This window comes from Physella acuta, unplaced genomic scaffold, assembly GCF_028476545.2.
Source record: "Physella acuta isolate Inbredline_101_S28 unplaced genomic scaffold, ASM2847654v3 ptg000537l, whole genome shotgun sequence".
NCBI classification, from domain to species: Eukaryota; Metazoa; Mollusca; class Gastropoda; family Physidae; genus Physella; species Physella acuta.
In genome coordinates this window covers 207,501-226,535 of record NW_026732056.1, presented here as the reverse complement: position 1 = coordinate 226,535, position 19,035 = coordinate 207,501, and the positions used below count along the sequence as shown (strand labels likewise).

Sequence of the window (19,035 nt, the reverse complement as noted above, 5' to 3'; positions counted from 1 at the left end):
ATTCCCACCAATACGTGTGTTCATGGTTGGGGTAATAAAGTGTTATTAAATAATAACTGAATAAAATTATTTAAAAAAAAAATCATAAAAAACGTTTTAATAACAAGCTTTTATGTAATAATGCACTAAAAAGTAGAAAATAAATTATAGACTACTATTTAAATAACTAGAAAGAAAAGCGTGGGTCACTTTAGTATCTATTGGATACCTACACTAATGTTTAGGAAGACACCCACGCTTTTCTTTATAGTTATTTAAATAGTAGTCTATAATTTATTTTCTACTTTTTAGTGCATTATTACATAAAAGCTTGTTATTAAAACGTTTTTTATTAATTTTTTTTGTCAGTACTTTACATGTTTTATTTACAATAGAGTTACGTGACTAAAAACCATTGCGCGCCTACTGAACATCACGTTCAGTAGGCGCGCAATGGTTTTTGAACGCAGCCATTGAACGTGATGGCGCAGTTATTGAAGGTGATGACGCGTGTGGTGTGGTTGGCTAGACATGCCTACTAATTCGGTCCAAATTTTAATTAATTCATAAAAAATTAATTAGGCATCCAATTAAGTCAAATTTAGTTTCAGATTGCATTGTCTTCATGTCTTGACCCACGTGTCAACTGTGAATCGTGTCGGTCAAGTAGAACCGTCCGAATTTTCACTCCTGCGTTTCGGTCTAGACAGACTGACGACAGAGGAAGTGAGTTAAATAAAAGCTTGTAAAAACAACATTCATGTTATGATTTTTTAAAAATTTGGACCTCGATTATGTTGTCGGTCTCCGAACTGCTAATTTGATAGTTTGGAGATCCCTGCTTTAGACGACGGGCCAGGTATTGAGGTAGTATTTCATGTTTCTATTTTTAGACTATTTAGCATATGTGTATTTAAAACAACTTTGGAATGAAATGGATGAAGACTTATTTATGTAAATTTCCATAGTGTTACATGTGATACAAATAAGAATAAACCTGCTTTAATTCCTTATTGTGAATGTGACTTTGACTTTGACATGTCAGCAACCAGAGTTTTTCACGTAGTTTGTCTCTACATCCAAGTAGCCTGTGTTTACTCAGGTACAGTTGCCAGCTTTTTAAACATACTTTAAGATTTTTCACAGCATATAGACCCCCCCCCCACAAACACGCGATCACACACGTACACGCACACACACACACACGATCACACACACGCACGTTACACACACACGCAGTGGCGTGCAGACCTATGTAGATGCCCGGGGCAAACTCAAGCGGAAGATACCCCATATATATATAGGGTAACCCGGGGTAATTCCATACACTACTTTTCTAAAAAATTTGTAAAAAATCTAAAATCAACACTACCACAATATAATATTGAGGGTAAAACTAGACATGCATTACTTATATGATAGCAAACAGATATAAAGATAATTCACAAAATAAAATACAATTTTTAAATATTTCACTTTTATTGCAAAAACATGGCAAGTGGGGCAATTCCACACACATTATGAAAATTTAAAAATTCATGTATTTAAAAATGTGTAAAAAACATTTTTCCCCTTGGAAACAATTTTGCATGGGGGCAACCAGTCTTCATCACTGGGTGAGGAGAAAGTCTCAATTTCTTCCTCCTGAATTCTGCTCTCATCTGTCATAGGCCAAAGTTATTCGATTATAATTGTGGACCATTCTGAAATAAATACAAAATAAAATGTTAGAAAGTCTAATTAGTAATGTGTGTATGGGGATTTTTAGCTCTAAATATTGCATAAATTATAATAAATAATATAGGTACAGTAAAAATAATAATAGATAAAGAAATAAAAGAAGTATGTGGCATTTTTACTTAACTTTAATAGCAGAGTCTTTTTAAAAAATGAATAGTACTAGATCTAGTACTATTCAAGTATTTTTTAAGATTAAATCATGAGTTGTGAATTACAGAATTAGCCACAACCATTTGAAATGGTTTAAAATAAAAGCTAAACCCTCTAAAGTGTATAAAAAGCAACATGGGACATTCCAAACTATAGTGTATGGAATTGCCCCACACCATATGTATGGAATTGCCCCACACCTACTATTGAAAAAAATATGCTTTCCTGTTCTAAATTAAAGGCTGAATCTAGCATCATTAACTGTGACTATTAACAAAAATGATTAAGCTTTCATGTAATCAATAAATAATTGACAACAATTAAAAATAAGACAAAAAAATATTTTTTAAAAAAGTGCAGGGGTTGTACTTACCTAAGGATGTTTGAAGATAGATGCATATAAAATTAAAATTCTTGCTCTGATTGTAGGTGAACGCTTCTCTAACAGTATCAGAAAGTACAAGAAATGACCTCTTAGAAACAGGGAATAGTAACTTTTAATTAAACTTTACTCTCATTAAAAATAGAGAGTATCCAGTATATAGTGTGTGGAATTACCCCGTGTGTGGAATTACCCCACCTTACCCTATATATATATATATATATATATATATATATATATATATATATATATATATATATATATATATATATATATATATATATATATATATATATATATATATATATATATATATATATATATATATATATATATATATATATATATATATATGTATATATATATATATATATGTATATATATATATATATATATATATATATATATGTATATATATATATATATATATATATATATATATATATATATATATATATATATATATATATATATATATATATATATATATATATATATATATAATATATATATATATATATATATATATATATATATATATATATATATATATATATATATATATATATATATATATATATATATATATATATATATATATATATATATTTATATATATATATATACATATATATATATATGTATATTAGGCCTATATATATAAAGCTCAATTAAAAATTAAAGTAAGCCTAATACAAATAGTAAATCATTTTAAAAAATTGTACTTATCAAGATGAAAACATTGAATATGGCTAAATCCTTAAGAACGAATAACTAAATTTTTTAATGGGTGAAACTTCTGGGCGCGGAGACAGTTGGGGTACATGTCGGGTGGGGGGGGGGGGGGGGGGGAGGGCATGCCTTACCCTACAATAGAGTCTCATCCGGTTTTGTATAACCGTGCGGGACAGCGGTAACGCCTTTATTTATAGGCTTCTTCTCTCTTGGCCTGTCTGAGAATTCCTATAGTGCAATTAATTCAGGCGAGAGTGTGCCTGAACTAGAGATGTTTCACATTTTCAAAATCTCTAAACCACTCTGTCAAAAGGTCAATGCTTTAAGGAGATGTGATTCTAGGTACTCTAAAACATCAGTCCGTGTCTAGCCATTCACTTCGCTATGTCAGACCCTCCCTACAACTTGGAAGTGTTTTCCCAAATTTAACACATAGGTAACGCCTTCTGTTCAGTTCAGGTGGGGGGGGGGGGAATCCACTAATGTTGACCATGGCCTGAACCCACCCTCATTTCATTACATCAATTTGGGCTCAATTACTCTACAGATGGCTCTACTATTAGTTGAAATAAAACTGGGTCTATATTATGTGCCCCCAATTAAGATAATGAGTAGGTGCTTTGGGGTGGGTGAAAGTTGGTGGGGTGAGGTAAAGGATCACGCAGACTGTGCATTTAAATTTATGCTTATCGGATGGAAAAAAACAGAGTCTCCAGATTCAAGTACAATAGGAGGTTTGTGTCTAAATTGAGGAAGGGAACCAAGTGACAGCCAGCTTATGTGTTTCTCGACGGGACTACCGGGCGGCTGTGAATGCCGGTAATCAAGACGTGTGAAACTTCAGGACAACTTTACAATGAATTGAACTCAGCCCAGTGTATCAAAACAGTACGCACTTTAAAGTTTGTATTTAATCCCTACAATAATTAAAAAAAAAATCCATACGGTCATGACTATTATAAAGAACATTATTACAATAAAAAAAAAAACAACAACAGGCTATGTGCTTAATCACTCTACGAATGCCGTTACGTCCATCAAAATTAATATGGGCATAATTATTGTATGGAAGCCCTACAAACATCATGAGATGAATAGAAACATAATAAAGATGTCCTGATAATATATGAAACGAACATGGGCATATAATTACTTTATGGATGCCCTTCAGACATTCAATAATGAATATAAGCATAATAAATATCATCAGATAATATATAAAATGAATATGGGCATTATTGCTGTAATTATATAAATACAAACGTGAATACAAGTAAATTACTTTAAAGATGCCCTGACGATATATAAAATGAATGCGGGAATAATTACTGTTTGGATGCCCTTCAAAACTATTATGATGAATATAAGCAAAATTACATTAAAGGTGCCCTTACAGTGTATAAATTATAATCATGGGATTCAATACTCTATGGATGACCACAAGTGTGTAAAATGATTATGGGCATGTTCTCCGAAAGATGCCCCTACCTACACTAAACATAAATAAGTATTAGATACTCTATTAATTGAAAGACTGCATATATTTATTCGAGGAATATCAATGACTACTATACCATTACCCTTCACCGATGCCCCTTTTTCACTGAAGTGTTATGACACTGACAGTACGATGACTTTCGTTGATTGTAAATACAGATTTTGGTGAATTCGGCAAATTGATAATTCTGCCTTGGTAGACAAACTAAGAAGACTATTAACTTTCCTAAAAAAAAAATAATTTTTTTTTACCCCATTGGATGCCCCCTTGATGTGGATGACCGGGGCCTGGGCCCACTACGTCCCCTCCCCTCTGCACGCCACTGCACACACGTACACACACACACACATAATATACAAGCCTATAAGTCTATAAGCTTACATAGAATAACTAAAACTTCAATAAGATGGAACATGTACTTGTATATATTGGCGGAACTAGAAAAAAAGGGCCGCCCCGCAAAACAAATTTCTGGGCCCCCCTGTATATATATATATATATATATATATATATATATATATATATATATATATATATATATATATATATATATATATATATATATATATATATATATATATATATATATATATATAACACAGAATACAAACATTGGATAGTCATTTCTTGGTTTTGAAAAAAATGTTTTTTTTTTCAATTCAATCAAATTACATTTTATGTGTGAGTGCATTAATCTGTTTTGAATTTTTTTTTTTCATTCAATATTTTTGTTGTAATACTGCTTACTCTCTAATATTTAGCCGGTCAAAAGAATATAAAGCGTGAAAGCTTTGTATGTGTAATGGTTTCTCGTGTTATGTTTATTTTTTATGTTTTTTACTTTCTCGTATATACGAAGTATAGAGAAAGTCTTGAAATCGTGCAAAAAAAAGAAATCGAGATTTTTGCAAATCTCGACGTTTTACATCTCACTGATACGGAAAAACATAATTTTGCAATCTTGTCCGTATGTCTGTGTGTGTGTGTGTGTCCGTTTGTAAACACGATAACTTGAGTACCGTTACAGCTAGGTTGATGAAATTTCATATATAAGTATTTTATCAAAATCGTAGATCCCTATCAACTTTTGAGCGATTTCCGATAAACGGAAGTGGTACTTTTTCTACTTTGAATTTTTCAAAAGCCTATAACTTAAGTACTATTTCAGATAGATAAATGAAATTTTATATGTAAGTAAAAGATCTAATTCTCTACCTTCTCTCAAATTTTGAGTAATTTCCGTTGTCCGGAAGTACTTTTTTACGCTATTTCCGATTTCTCAAAAAAGGCATATAAATTTATAAAGTACTAATAATATTGCGCAGTATTATGCACCTTTTTTTAGCGTTCACTTGGTGTGCATTTCTTTTTTCTACGAGATTATATTCTATTTTAAAAAAAAATTGAGTATTTAAAATGAATTAAAAATCATGTCTGGAAGTCTATATCCCAAGTTGCCATCCCCCCGTAGTGTTATATTAGAATATTCGAGAAAGTTTAGGGGAGAACACTCCCGGTTTATTTGTATTTGTATTGTTTGGTTTAAATATATTTACTTTTGATACTATGTCAATCTTTAGTATGTATTTTTTAAAATATATAATTAAGAGAAGTAATTGCTTTTTAATTTGTTTAGTACAAATATATTAAATGGAGCTGATGAGCACCGCTATTTAACCATTTAAAAAAGGGAAATAAGTCATGGACGTGTTTTGAACGTTAGCCTATCTTTCACACTACAGCTCAGGCATATATATTTTTACGCAACAGCATGTGTTAGCTACTGTATAACATCACTACTGCAGTATATCTGTTTGTTATTTACAAAAGCGTTTACCGTCAAGTCAAAAATGCAAGAAATTTTTTTTAACTATAAAAAATTTATTATGGTCGGCTATGGGCCGCTAAATGGCGTGCCCCCCCCCCCCCCCGCATTGCGGGGTCTGGCGGCACTGTAGTTCCGCCCCTGCTTGTATATCGCATTGTAGTGTGTGTAGTAGTTAAAATAAATCAGTGTCTAATGTATTAAAAGGCAGACTAAAACTGAGCACATGTGTATTGTGAAAGATTACTTCAAAACTTTAACTTTTTTTTTGACAACAGCTTTAATGAAATGCAAGAAACATAAAAATGTTAATGTTAATCTACAATTTAAGAAAAATTAAATACAGACAAAGGCGTGGATATTAGTCAAGTCTCTGCACGTCCCTGATTTCACTCAGCTCTATTGGGTACCTGACTCACGATGAGAAAATAAAAGTCGGCTTGCAATATGTTTCAATATGATAATCATAACATTGGTGCGAATGAATGTTGTCGCAAGCGTATATTGAACGAGTGAACGAGTGACGCGGTACGCAAATATGTGACGTTTCAGTGTAGTATCGTTGTTGCCAAGGGAAGAAGTTTATGTAGTTTGTTCTTGTTGTCTTAGGGTGAAGTCGTAATGTAGTCAAGTTTCAGTTTCGTTTGTTCGAGTCGTCGTATGTCAAGTCATTTGTCAACGTTGACGTCGTCTTGCTTGTCAGAACTCTGGTAAATCCTGAATTGGTTAGAGAGGAACTTAATGGTAGAATCTAGTATAAACCCTCCCCCACTGCATAGCTGCGAGATACATAGAACCCAGTTTATAACACCATCCCTTTAAATGCCGAGGTCTCGGAAACAGGTGAATTCAACTTCACTTGCCTCAAAGATTCTCTGGTTAAAAAGGGAACTTTACTTTGTTTTTTGCTTGCTGCGGATTTATAAATTACCCTGTTTATTTGTCTTTAGCTTGTTCAAGTAGCTGGTACGGCTCGAACTGCCAGTACAAATGTCACTGTACAAATGACATGTGTGACGTCAATGGCAGCTGTATCAGTGACTCAGTGTGTGCCCAGGGATGGTTTGGACAGAGCTGTCAGTACCGTGAGTTTTAATTCCACATCAGGCGATGTGTGAGGTGAAATTATTGTGTCATAGAAATATTGTAGTGATTCAAATTACAAATATACTACCCGTAAAATGAGTAGCTTTAATTAAATGTATCTATTTTGTCGTCCATAAATGACATCCCTATTTTTAAGTTAACGATTTCCTCCCATCCTATAAACATGCAAGGTCATAAGTAGACACACTTCGTTCTCTTGAGAATAACGACTAACTTGATTCGATCTCTAATATGTGCAGATTTTTAAACATGGATTTGTTTCATATATTAACAGAAATATATATTAAAAAAACCTGTCTGAACATACTATACACACACACACACACACACACACACACACACACACACACATATATATATATATATATATATATATATATATATATATATATATATATATATATATATATATATATACAGAGGACCTGACTGGCAGTGACACCACCATCACCCCACCTGACAGTGCTATCTCTGATGGTGACGACACAACATGTACCCTGCTAGACAACGTCACAATCACTTGGAAATTTGCTTACCACGTCACGTGGTTAAGAACTGTGGGATTTAAAGACGGTAATTACATTATAAACTGATCAGTCTATATTTAAACTTACGCAAAAGATAATCTATCTTAAAATATGACTACATATATATCAATCAAAGTGTCTCCTCTTAAGCAAACAGTCACTAATAGTCTACATGTTAATCCAAACATTTATCATGTGTGAATTAACTTCATGGCTGCATTATAAATAATCTGGATAATTTAATCTGTTATACAATTTTTATCGATGCTGAAAATCAACCGTGGCATAAATTGTCATTACACGTAGATCGGTAGTAAATATAACTCATATTTCTAATACTGATGATTTGTTTATTTTCCTTATTATTAAGGCCCATTAAAGTATTTAGACATCACCTTCACCGACAGCGACAATAAGACTTTCACCTGCCTCGACAAGGCCATGCTACCTGTCAACGAGATGACCACCGACATCTTATGTAACCTCAATGTTACCGTAGTTCAAGTGTATCTTGATTTTAAAGAAAATGTTCACCTGTGCTCAGTTTATATTGATGGCGGTAAAAATAAAAATTCATTTTATAATTTTCAAAATACAAGTACACATATTACCTAATTCTATGCATACAGTGTTTCTTCCAGACTTTTTTCTCCGGGGGGGGGGGGGCACTTGAAATTTTCGGGGGGGGGGGGGGTAGACATTCTTCGGGGGGGGGGGGGCGGACACTGTTAAAAGTATATATTTTCTATATAAATTATATAAATTTCATTTCGTTCGGAGGGGGGGGGGGGGGGCGGTAAAAAAAGTGAAGCCTGGAAGAAACTCTGTATGTCTGTATGCATAGTTGGCCATTATCTATTTTTTTTTCTATTCCAAAATGTTAAATTTGTTGTTTTACCACGGTCTTAATAACAATAAGTTTGCTAATTTTACACCACGATTTGTATAGGACGTAACGTGGCACTGAAACAGCCTACAGTGCAGTCCACTGACCTAACCTTTGATGGGATCCTGTATGATTCTTCAAGGGCTGTGGACGGAAATCCCAGTAGTGACTTTCACGGAGAAAACTCGTGTACACACACACAAAACACGCCCCCTAGCTCGTGGACTGTCTTGTTTAAACAACCACGTGATGTCAACAGATACGTCATTTACAACAGAGACAGTAAGAATGAATTAACGAATTGGGTAGTAGATACACATTTTATTTAGGAATAAAGTTAATTTTGTAGAAATTCAGGAATTAATATAGAAGTCCAATAGATATATTGTAGAACAAAATTGTAAATTGTCCGTAAAGAAAATATCACATTTTATATCGTTTTAACAGTAGTGTAGCGAGGGGGGGGGGGGCGGGGGAACGTATATCTCCGGGCGCCGACTTTAGGGGGCGCCAAAATGGGTTGGAAAAATAAATTGAAAGGTTGAGGGGGGTGCAAATCGAAATCTCGAGGGGGGGGGGGGGGGTGCAAATCGAAAAGATTGTCCCCGGGCGCCGGGAAGGGTCGCTACGCCTCTGCGTTTTATCACTTCACATTAACTGTGAATTTTAACATTATTTTTTTAAAACTTCTTTTCAGATTTTTATTTTTTTTATTTTAAATCTAATGTATAAAGCTCAATTCTGTATGTAAAAATAAGTTTGTTTGTTTGTCGTTGACATACTTCAATGGATTTAAGTGTTAGATAATTAAAGTCCTTATGGTCTAAATTTATGAGTTAAAAAATTAACATTGAAAGTTTTGGGAAATAATTTTCATTTATCAAACTGAAAGTAATAATTTTCGGCATGTTCATTAAACACAAGTTTAAAAAAAATATAATCTTTTACAAAAATTCTAATTATGTCTTTATTTAGTCCTATAACACTTACTTCTCTTTGATAAATTAGGAAAATACAATTACTTCCCTTTATAAAACCATTGCATTAGTTGAAAAGAATTTACTTTTTATTACTTTGTTTTAGTGTTGGGAAAAAAAATAATTACATAATTAGCGGGGATTGATCAAGTGCAAATGTTGTAGATATTTTACGGATAAGCTTGGAGTATTATAATTGTTCATTAAATTGAAACAGTCGCGTTCGTTTAAGTGAGTGCAAAAGACTATGAATAAGTTGGGGTACTATAGTCGTTCATTAAGCTAAAACAGGTGATTCCGCCCCGGGCGTTTATGTTCGCGTTAGTGTTTTCTTTGTGTTTAGGTGGGTTTGTGTTAGTGGTTGCGTTTTGATTTGGTTCGTTTTTGTTCTTTCTTTTTTCGTTTTTGTTTTTGTTTTTTTCTTTGGGTTTGTATTTGTGTTTTTGGTTGGTTTTGCGTTTGGATTTGGTTTGTTTTCGTTTGCTTTTTCGTTGTTTTTTTTGTGTTGGTATTGGTGTTTGTAGTTGTGGTTGGGTTTGTTGTTAGGTTTTTGTTTTCGTTTGCTTTTTTGTTTGTTTTTTCTTTGTGTTTGTATTGGTGTTTGAGGTTGTTTTGTTGTTAGGTTTTTGTTTTCGTTTGTATTTGTAATTGTGTTAGCGTTATGTTTGCGTTTTGTTGTTTTGGTTTTTGTTGGTTGTGGTTTGGGTGGGCAATGCCGGGTTTATGATGATTACTAACCACACAAGTAAAGGTCTTTAACAGAAAGGTTTTTCACAGAAGCCAGAGCAGGGCCTGGCCGGGACGGCTAGTAAATTTATAAATTTATCACAACGCTGTAAGTTTTTTAATGTGTGCAAGAAATTAATGTAAATATGTTACATGGAGCAATATAGAGAGCCACTACATGAGGAGAAATTTATTGCTACAATCGATTGTGAACACAGGGCAACTACTTCCTTAGTAGTTTAATCAGGAAACTCACAGGACTCGACAGGCCATTATTTGGGCGTTGTCGGACAATCAATTTTGGTTGATAGACTTCAGTTCGTAAAAAAATTCTTCAGTTTATCCAACTCTGATGGGTACCTATATTGTTTTTGGCAAAGCTGATGCGGTTAGGGTCAGAGGCGTAGCTGGGGGGGGGGGGGGGGGGGTAGGCCACCCCGGACGCCCACTCTAGGGGTAGAAAAAAATTAATAGCTTATTTTAAGCTGCAGTTTTGAATTATAAACGGTCAAATTTAAATTATATATATATATATATATATATATATATATATATATATATATATATATATATATATATATATATATATATATATATATATATATATATATATATATATATATATATATATAGAAAGAGAGAGAGAGAGAGAGAGAGAGAGGGGCGCCAAGTTGAAAGTTCGCAGGGAGCGGTCGCTTAGCCTCTGGCTCTGAATAATACAGAACATTCTATTTGATCTGAATTGCAGTTTTATGCAAACGCCTGCAGGGTTTTAATCTGGTGAGTTACAACGCACAGAACGTAACCTTGTTCAACTACACAGACACCAACCCAAGTGCGGACGTAATGGTTTACAGCTTGACAACCACATGCACGGAGGCCGTGTCATCAATTACAATTACAGCAAAGGACACTGACAACGTTTTGACTCTCTGTGAAGTGGAAGTTTATGGCTGTAAGTTTTAGTCTACATAAATAATATTGTAGATAGAACTAGCGGTATTGGCTAGGCTTTGCTCCAGCCATTGTCAGCACTGTTTTAACTTAATTTGCTCTAAAGTATGTGCATGTTAAATTTTATTAAATATTTTTTTATTTTCAATGCGTAAAGCTACACTAGCAACACGTGCACTTTACGTTTTTCTAAAACTTAACCCACACATTATTTTCTATTCTTCGATAACACAATTTGTTAAATTAATATTTAACAATTTTTAACCCCTTAATGCCCGAATTATGTTACAAACGTATATAAAATTGTTTGTGCTAATTTTCGTGAACTCCTATTCAAGGTTAACTAATAAAGACGCATATTTCTCATTTGACCTATATTGCTATACACACAAATCACGTGAGAAAATACTGTCCTAAATGGTGTTCAGCCGTTGTATATTCGTCCATGCTCAATGCAGCTGCTGTGGGTACTTAGTGTCACTGCTGTGGGTACTTAGTGTCACTGCTGTGGGTACTTAGTGTCACTGCTGTGGGTACTTAGTGTCACTGCTGTGGGTAATCAGTGCCACCGGTGTGGGTACTCACTGCTATTGTTGATGGTACCCAATGTTTCTGCTTTTGGTACTACGTGCTACTGCTGTTGCACTCAATTGATACTTAATAAGGATACCCAATAACAATGCAGTAACTACATATTGCCACTGCTATGGGTACTCAGTGCTAAAACAGTGGGTACTGAGTGTTGAAGCCATTTGTACTGAATGCTTTTTTTACTGAATGCTGAAGCTGTGGGTACTCAGCCCTGGGGCTGTTGGTACACGATAACATTCCTGTGGGTACTCAGCCTTAGAAGTGGGGACTCAGTATCATTGCTGTGGGTACTTAATGCTGAAGATGTGAGTACTCAATAACACTGCTTTTGGTACTTAAAGCCAGTATAATGCCACTGATGTGGGTACTCAATATAACTGCCCTGGGTACTTTTGTCAGTATTCAACCTAACTGTATTCATCAGTGTTATTGTCAAGGTCACTGTGAAGACCTATCTTTCAGGGTATCCAGGACAGTGGCCCACCACTTCCTGTTGTCTATTTTTTATGTTCTCCTAATATTTCAAAGTTAAATTTGTTATATTATACCCAGAAGCATGATCACATTATTCCAGCATCGCTCTCTCTCCACATGCCAAGGTCAATAAAACTCGTGAACTCTTCTTCAACTGCCGCATAGGTCATAACTTTCCAAAGTGCACTTTTATATAAAATGAAGACTATATTGCAAATCCTTTAATTATGTATAAACATACTTGAAGAAATGACAGCTTAGCGAGGCATCTTATTCCGCTATACGTGTTATAGTTAAAGAGCGCAGAAAATTAAAAATGGAATGTTTTGAAACAATTATTTCCCTTTAATAGGTGAAAACTGAGCGGTCAAACAAGTCTATTTTAAAACTATTAATATTACATTTAAGAGAATCTGGTATGTTGCCAGTTCTATCACCTGGCTGGATATCAAGATAGTATTGTAGCTTTAGGTGGTTGATCCCATTTACTCAAGTTAAATCATGTATAATTTTATGAGGACGCGGTCAGTCTAAGACAGTTTTTAGTCAATTTGAAAGCGATTATCAAAATGATTAAAGTTTTCGGTTGGATTGATATTGGAGACATCTGCAGATGAAGGGATAGTGTGGTCAGTACTATAACCAGCCGCCTTTGTTTTCATCAGAGCTAAGAGGTTAATAGACACAGGGACATTTTACTGACTGATCCTGTGACTCGAACTCAAGACTTTCGGTTTAGCAGTCTAGCTCTCTACTGCTAGGGTTAGCAGTCTAGCTCTCTACTGCTAGGGTTAGCAGTCTAGCTCTCTACTGCTAGGGTTAGCAGTCTAGCTCTCTACTGCTAGGGTTAGCAGTCTAGCTCTCTACTGCTAGGGTTAGCAGTCTAGCTCTCTACTGCTAGGGTTAGCAGTCTAGCTCTCTACTGCTAGGGTTAGCAGTCTAGCTCTCTACTGCTAGGGTTAGCAGTCTAGCTCTCTACTGCTAGGGTTAGCAGTCTAGCTCTCTACTGCTAGGGTTAGCAGTCTAGCTCTCTACTGCTAGGGTTAGCAGTCTAGCTCTCTACTGCTAGGGTTAGCAGTCTAGCTCTCTACTGCTAGGGTTAGCAGTCTAGCTCTCTACTGCTAGGGTTAGCAGTCTAGCTCTCTACTGCTAGGGTTAGCAGTCTAGCTCTCTACTGCTAGGGTTAGCAGTCTAGCTCTCTACTGCTAGGGTTAGCAGTCTAGCTCTCTACTGCTAGGGTTAGCAGTCTAGCTCTCTACTGCTAGGGTTAGCAGTCTAGCTCTCTACTGCTTGGTAGATTTTTATATATATCTTTATCATTTTATTGATCTTAAATACAACATGAATAAAATTCAATTCAAGTTGCACAATGATGTAGCTACTAGTTTTATATATAAAAACAACAAACATGTTGCTAAAACTATGACTTTGATACACTAAGACGACAGCTGCCCTAATGGGACCTACGGCATTGGGTGCAGCAGTACGTGCAACTGTCGGGACAAGAGTGAGTCGTGTTTTGTTGCCACTGGTCAATGTTGGTCTGGATGTGCTAGCGGGTTTCAATGTGAAGGCTGCTCGCAGCGTGAGTACTAGATATCAGTAATTTAACTGAAGAATATAATCTTTTACTTATGATTGATCATTTATCCCGTGGTCCATGTTTAAAGGAACTGCACTATTATCCTTTTCGTCATCTACCTCCATTCCACTCTGTCTTCCGACATCCGCAATAATTCTCTCGCAGTGTCAGCACTATCTATTCCCGAAAGTTGTCTTGTAATTTCTTCTTTTCCCTATCTAAGTTTCGTTATTCTGGCACCGTTTCTTTCGACAATGTCTTCTCTCGACTAGACGATCTTGTGTCTTGATTTACCAATTTAGTTGACGTTTAACTAAGCAGGACATGATGCTGACCAATCACCATCCGGTCACAGAGTCACTTGGGAATTGGTCTTTGTATAATATTTATAATTTTCTATATCATCTCAATTTTATTGGTTTGATTTATTTTGATTCCCAATTCATTTGTCAACGTTCAATCTGAAAAGTGTCTCTCTGTGGTTTAATAAATACGTCCAAAGCAGGTTCGGGTTTATCTGAGACAACTGCGTCAAGTTATCTGCTCAGCTTGTGTCTTTAGTCGTCGGTTTAATATTATCGTTATCTGAGCATTATGTGTGTGGTTTATGAGGCTGATATTCCTGTGATTAGAAAAAAAAACATTGTTGTATTTTTAGGATAGTGGTAAAGGAGATCATTTCTATAATGCGTAGCGTTTTCCAGTTTGCCAGATTGTGTTGCAAATACTTTGTAGCGCATCTGTCATTTGTTTCTCCGCCAGCTAGAACTAACTCTGCTAGCACGTTGTAGACTTCTCTTCATTAGACATTTTATTTCCGTATCAATTTCTCTATTGATAATATGGTCTCTATATTTTTTTTCACATTGCATTGTCCCTGAGGTACCACAGTTGTACAGCTCAAACAATGCTCACGCCATCTTATTAAAACTCTTTTTTAAGATTCGCATTTTATTTTATTTTTCCTGTTTCATTAGTGTACTAGGTTATTGCAAATTCTATTGTCGTTAAATTGAGAATATTGCAACGTTTTTCCACTTTTCCACAGAAAACTAATATTTACTACTGGATTATTATGAAGCGCAATAATTCATCAAGTGATCTAAATAAGGATAATCGCACGATAGGACGTCTAAAAAATATAACTAAATTATAATTAACTAAATCTCAATTATAAATATTTTATTGTATGGAAATGCTAAATAATGTCAAGATCTAATTACTGAAAATATAATTACCTCATCTCTTTAGAATGTGTCGAGACTTACTACGGAGAAGATTGTGCACAAAGGTGCAGCACCAACTGCACAGGTCAGCTGTGTAACAACGTTGACGGCACGTGCAGGAGTTGTCCGGTGGGGAGGGATGGGCTCTACTGTGAGCATGGTCAGAATTTTTTAAATTCGTGAACATTGTATGGCTATTGACAGTATAATAATCAAACTATAATGCAATACATTTTAAAATACTTAACTCGTGTTTAGCGTGTTCAGGTGTTACAACAATAAAGAGAATATAGAGAAAGCTGCTGTAAAATGACACTTATAGTTAATTAATTTTCTCATGCCATTGAAATTCATAATTCAATTTTTTTGGATAATCTGAATTACTTTTTAAACGACCAGTAATGCTTTTTTTCTGTGGAAATAATTATAGAACCTTATTTAAAGTAATTTCTGTGGAAATAATTATAGAACTTTATTTAAACTAATTAAAATTCTGATCAGATTGTCCGGCGACTTATTTTGGTGAGAACTGTAGACGACGATGTAGCTCAACATGTCTGGACAGATTGTGTAACAACACGGACGGTTTGTGTGTGAGTTGTGTGGTGGGGAGGACGGGAGATTTCTGTGAGCAGGGTAAGGCTACACGGTTTGTGTGTGAGGTGTGTGGTGGGGAGGACTGGAGATTTCTGTGAGAAAGCTAAGGCTACACGGTTTGTGTGTGTGTGGGGGGGAGGGGGGTAGGACGGGAGATTTCTGTGGGCACGGTAAGGCCACCGTACAATGTTCAGTTATTTGCTATCAAGTTCGATTGTCTTTGTACAAGGTCACTTGCTTATCACAGTAAAAGGCTGATTGTAGATAGTTAATGCACAACATTCGTATGAATGCGGTGTAATATTTTCCTTTTTTGCTGTTTCAATTTTAAAAATTAAATTCCACAAACCTTATTGCAACAATATAATTTTTAAATATCAGCCTAATATTCTTAAATGCGGTGTTATGAAATCTGCAGAAGTTGAATGTAAAACAAGTAACGGAATATGTTCAAGCAATCAACAGATAAGTCCCTTAACCTCTTCTAGAAGAGGTAAGTTAACACTGTTGGAAGATAAGGCTTTTAATGTTAAATGTTTTCTTTTGAAATCAATACAAAAAAAATCATATTGTACCACGGCTACGACAAATGCACATGAAAAAACACAGCAAAAAAAAAGAATCATTCCTGATGTGACCATCGTTGAACGGTCTATCACCCTACAGACAACTCAGAACAAAAAAATCGCGACAAAAATACGCTTAAATGAATTAAATTAAGAGTGTTTTTTTCACAGCATTTAAGTTGATAAGAAATACTTTTAGCTGGCTTATATCTACCCATGTAGTAACCATTTTTAATAATAAATATTACATTATTTGTGATGTTTGAAAAAAAAACAACCTAAAACGGCGCAGTCAGGGTTTGTGTCAAATCGAATACTAATACAAAACTAATACGGAATATAACGCAAACACAATTTTTAGTTATATGAGGCAGAAACTTGTTGTATATAAGTACAACGTGTATATTATGTGTACACAGATAGACTGGCTGATGGTGTAGGGATTGGTGTTGGTGCTATGTGTGGCGTGGTGATTATCATTGTATCTGTTGGCTGTATTGTGAGGAAGGTTAGGGCAACATCAGGAAGGGAAACAGGAGCTCATAGGAAAAGTAAGGACATGGGTAAACTTAGACATGAGTACCAATATATTAGTGTCTGATTTTTCCAATCTGAAGACAAAACCTATAATAAAAAACAAAACTGCAGATTGTACATTGTGTACATATGTAAGCCCTGCTAGGGGGGGATACCTTACAATCTATTCTACCCTTCCCTAGGCTTATCTAACTACTGTCCGGTCAGTGCAAGTCCGGCTAAACCCAGACTGGTTAATAACCTAACCTTAGTCTAAATAATAAGCTACTAAAATAAAACAAAAACTTTTACAAATAATATAAAATTTATTTAGCAAAATATGGAACCAAAAGTTATTATAAAAAAACTAGGATCTAGATCTAGACAAAATAAAACACTCAAGACATACAAAACTAACAGAACTCAACGAAACAAAACACCCAATTTCGGACCACCGTCCTAGAAAGAGGAAAAATAAGACAAATCAATTTAAAATGTAAAAAAAGTTATACACAAAGCAGTAAGCTGACACAATTGTCAGCCTAAACAAGAGGCTCTCATAAATGAAAGTAAAATCTACAATAATACATGACTAAACCCAGGCCATCGTGCTACCACGTGGTCTGGATAAAACAAACATTGAAACTTCTCAAAGTCAAGACTAAATAGATCTAGTATATAGTCACTTTGTATACAAAATATGGAAAACATAATAAAACACTATAAAAATAACCCTACGTTACCATACACCACATAAACGTGACACAGAAACTCTTCAACACACAGGCCTCGACATTCCAGCCGAATGTCCCTCCCTGTCGACACCCCACATTCACGAACAAAGAAACCAATACTACGAACAAAGAAACCAATGCTACGCACAAGAAAATAGTCCCTAATACAATAATAAGTAACATTCAGGACATAAAGCAAAGTGGAGCAACAATCCGAAACAAAGTTTGCATAAATAATAACATTAAAATATAAACAAGACACAATAACCAGGCTACAAACCATTGTAAAATCAAAATCATATCAGCGCCATAATAGCGGACTACTTAACTAAAAACCACAACAATCCTAAAAGGAACACAAAAAGCGACATTCGCCTTCTTAGTTACAAATAATTATAATAACAGATAAACACTCCAGCCGCTCACACATAGTCAAAAAATACTTACATGTTTTAAAAGGATGACAGCTTTATAATACGTCCATTCGTTTTAATTAATACAGCCGTTGTCTATTTCATAATTTTTTAAAATTAAAGTATGAAACATATCAAAACACCGTGACAAATATATTTCTTAAATAAGAGAAGGCACAAACATATCATTTCGAAGAATTACCAGAATACGGAGTAAAATCAAATGAAATCTCAATAACCTATTTTGCTTCAATGTAGACCTGTTTCAGTTTGATGCAAATAATAAATTGTGCTATGCTAATCTCGAAGCTTTCGCCTGTAAATTCAGCTACAAAACTACCAAACAAAACAAGTTTCTAAAGATGTTCCAGTCTTTTTACTAAATCTAATTTCTCCGACATGTTCCTACCATCTTCTGTAATTTATTTCAGACAATCAGCAGAACGTCTCTGCATTGGACCAATCACGACACACCTCAAACAACAAAGCTAAAGAAACCGCTAACACAAACCTTTAGCTGCTACGATCAGTGGCGTAGCCAGGATCTTCTCATGGGGGGGTTCAATTTTTAAATTAAAAAAAAATTATATATATATATATATATATATATATATATATATATATATATATATATATATATATATATATGCATATTAGTAGACTGTCTTACTAAATTTAAATTCATTAAATGAACCATTTCCTAATTTAGTACTTTAACCTATTTCATCGCAAAGAATATAACGAGACAACAAATCACACAAAATTTTTTCCTCTAACCCATTTCGAGCGAGTTATAAACGTGCATTAAAAACCGATATATATATATATATATATATATATATATATATAT

General features: G+C 34.5%; 1 protein-coding gene across 2 annotated transcripts; it reads left to right on the top strand.

Annotated features, from left to right (window-relative positions):
- Positions 1-901: 901 nt before the first annotated feature.
- LOC131945848 (uncharacterized) lies at positions 902-18,739 on the top strand. 2 transcript variants are annotated; one of them, XM_059306460.1, is made up of 12 exons: positions 902-933; positions 7,260-7,394; positions 7,837-7,989; positions 8,314-8,502; positions 8,893-9,111; positions 11,281-11,487; positions 13,993-14,136; positions 15,385-15,519; positions 15,861-15,995; positions 16,375-16,449; positions 16,942-17,073; positions 18,617-18,739. In XM_059306460.1, exons 1-12 carry the CDS (start codon positions 909-911, stop codon positions 18,700-18,702), a joined length of 1,635 nt encoding a protein of 544 aa, XP_059162443.1. In that variant the 5' UTR covers positions 902-908; the 3' UTR covers positions 18,703-18,739. The 2 variants fall into 2 exon arrangements, with proteins under 2 accessions (XP_059162443.1, XP_059162442.1); XM_059306459.1 differs by having other exon boundaries at positions 917-1,081.
- The last annotated feature ends 296 nt before the right edge of the window (positions 18,740-19,035 follow it).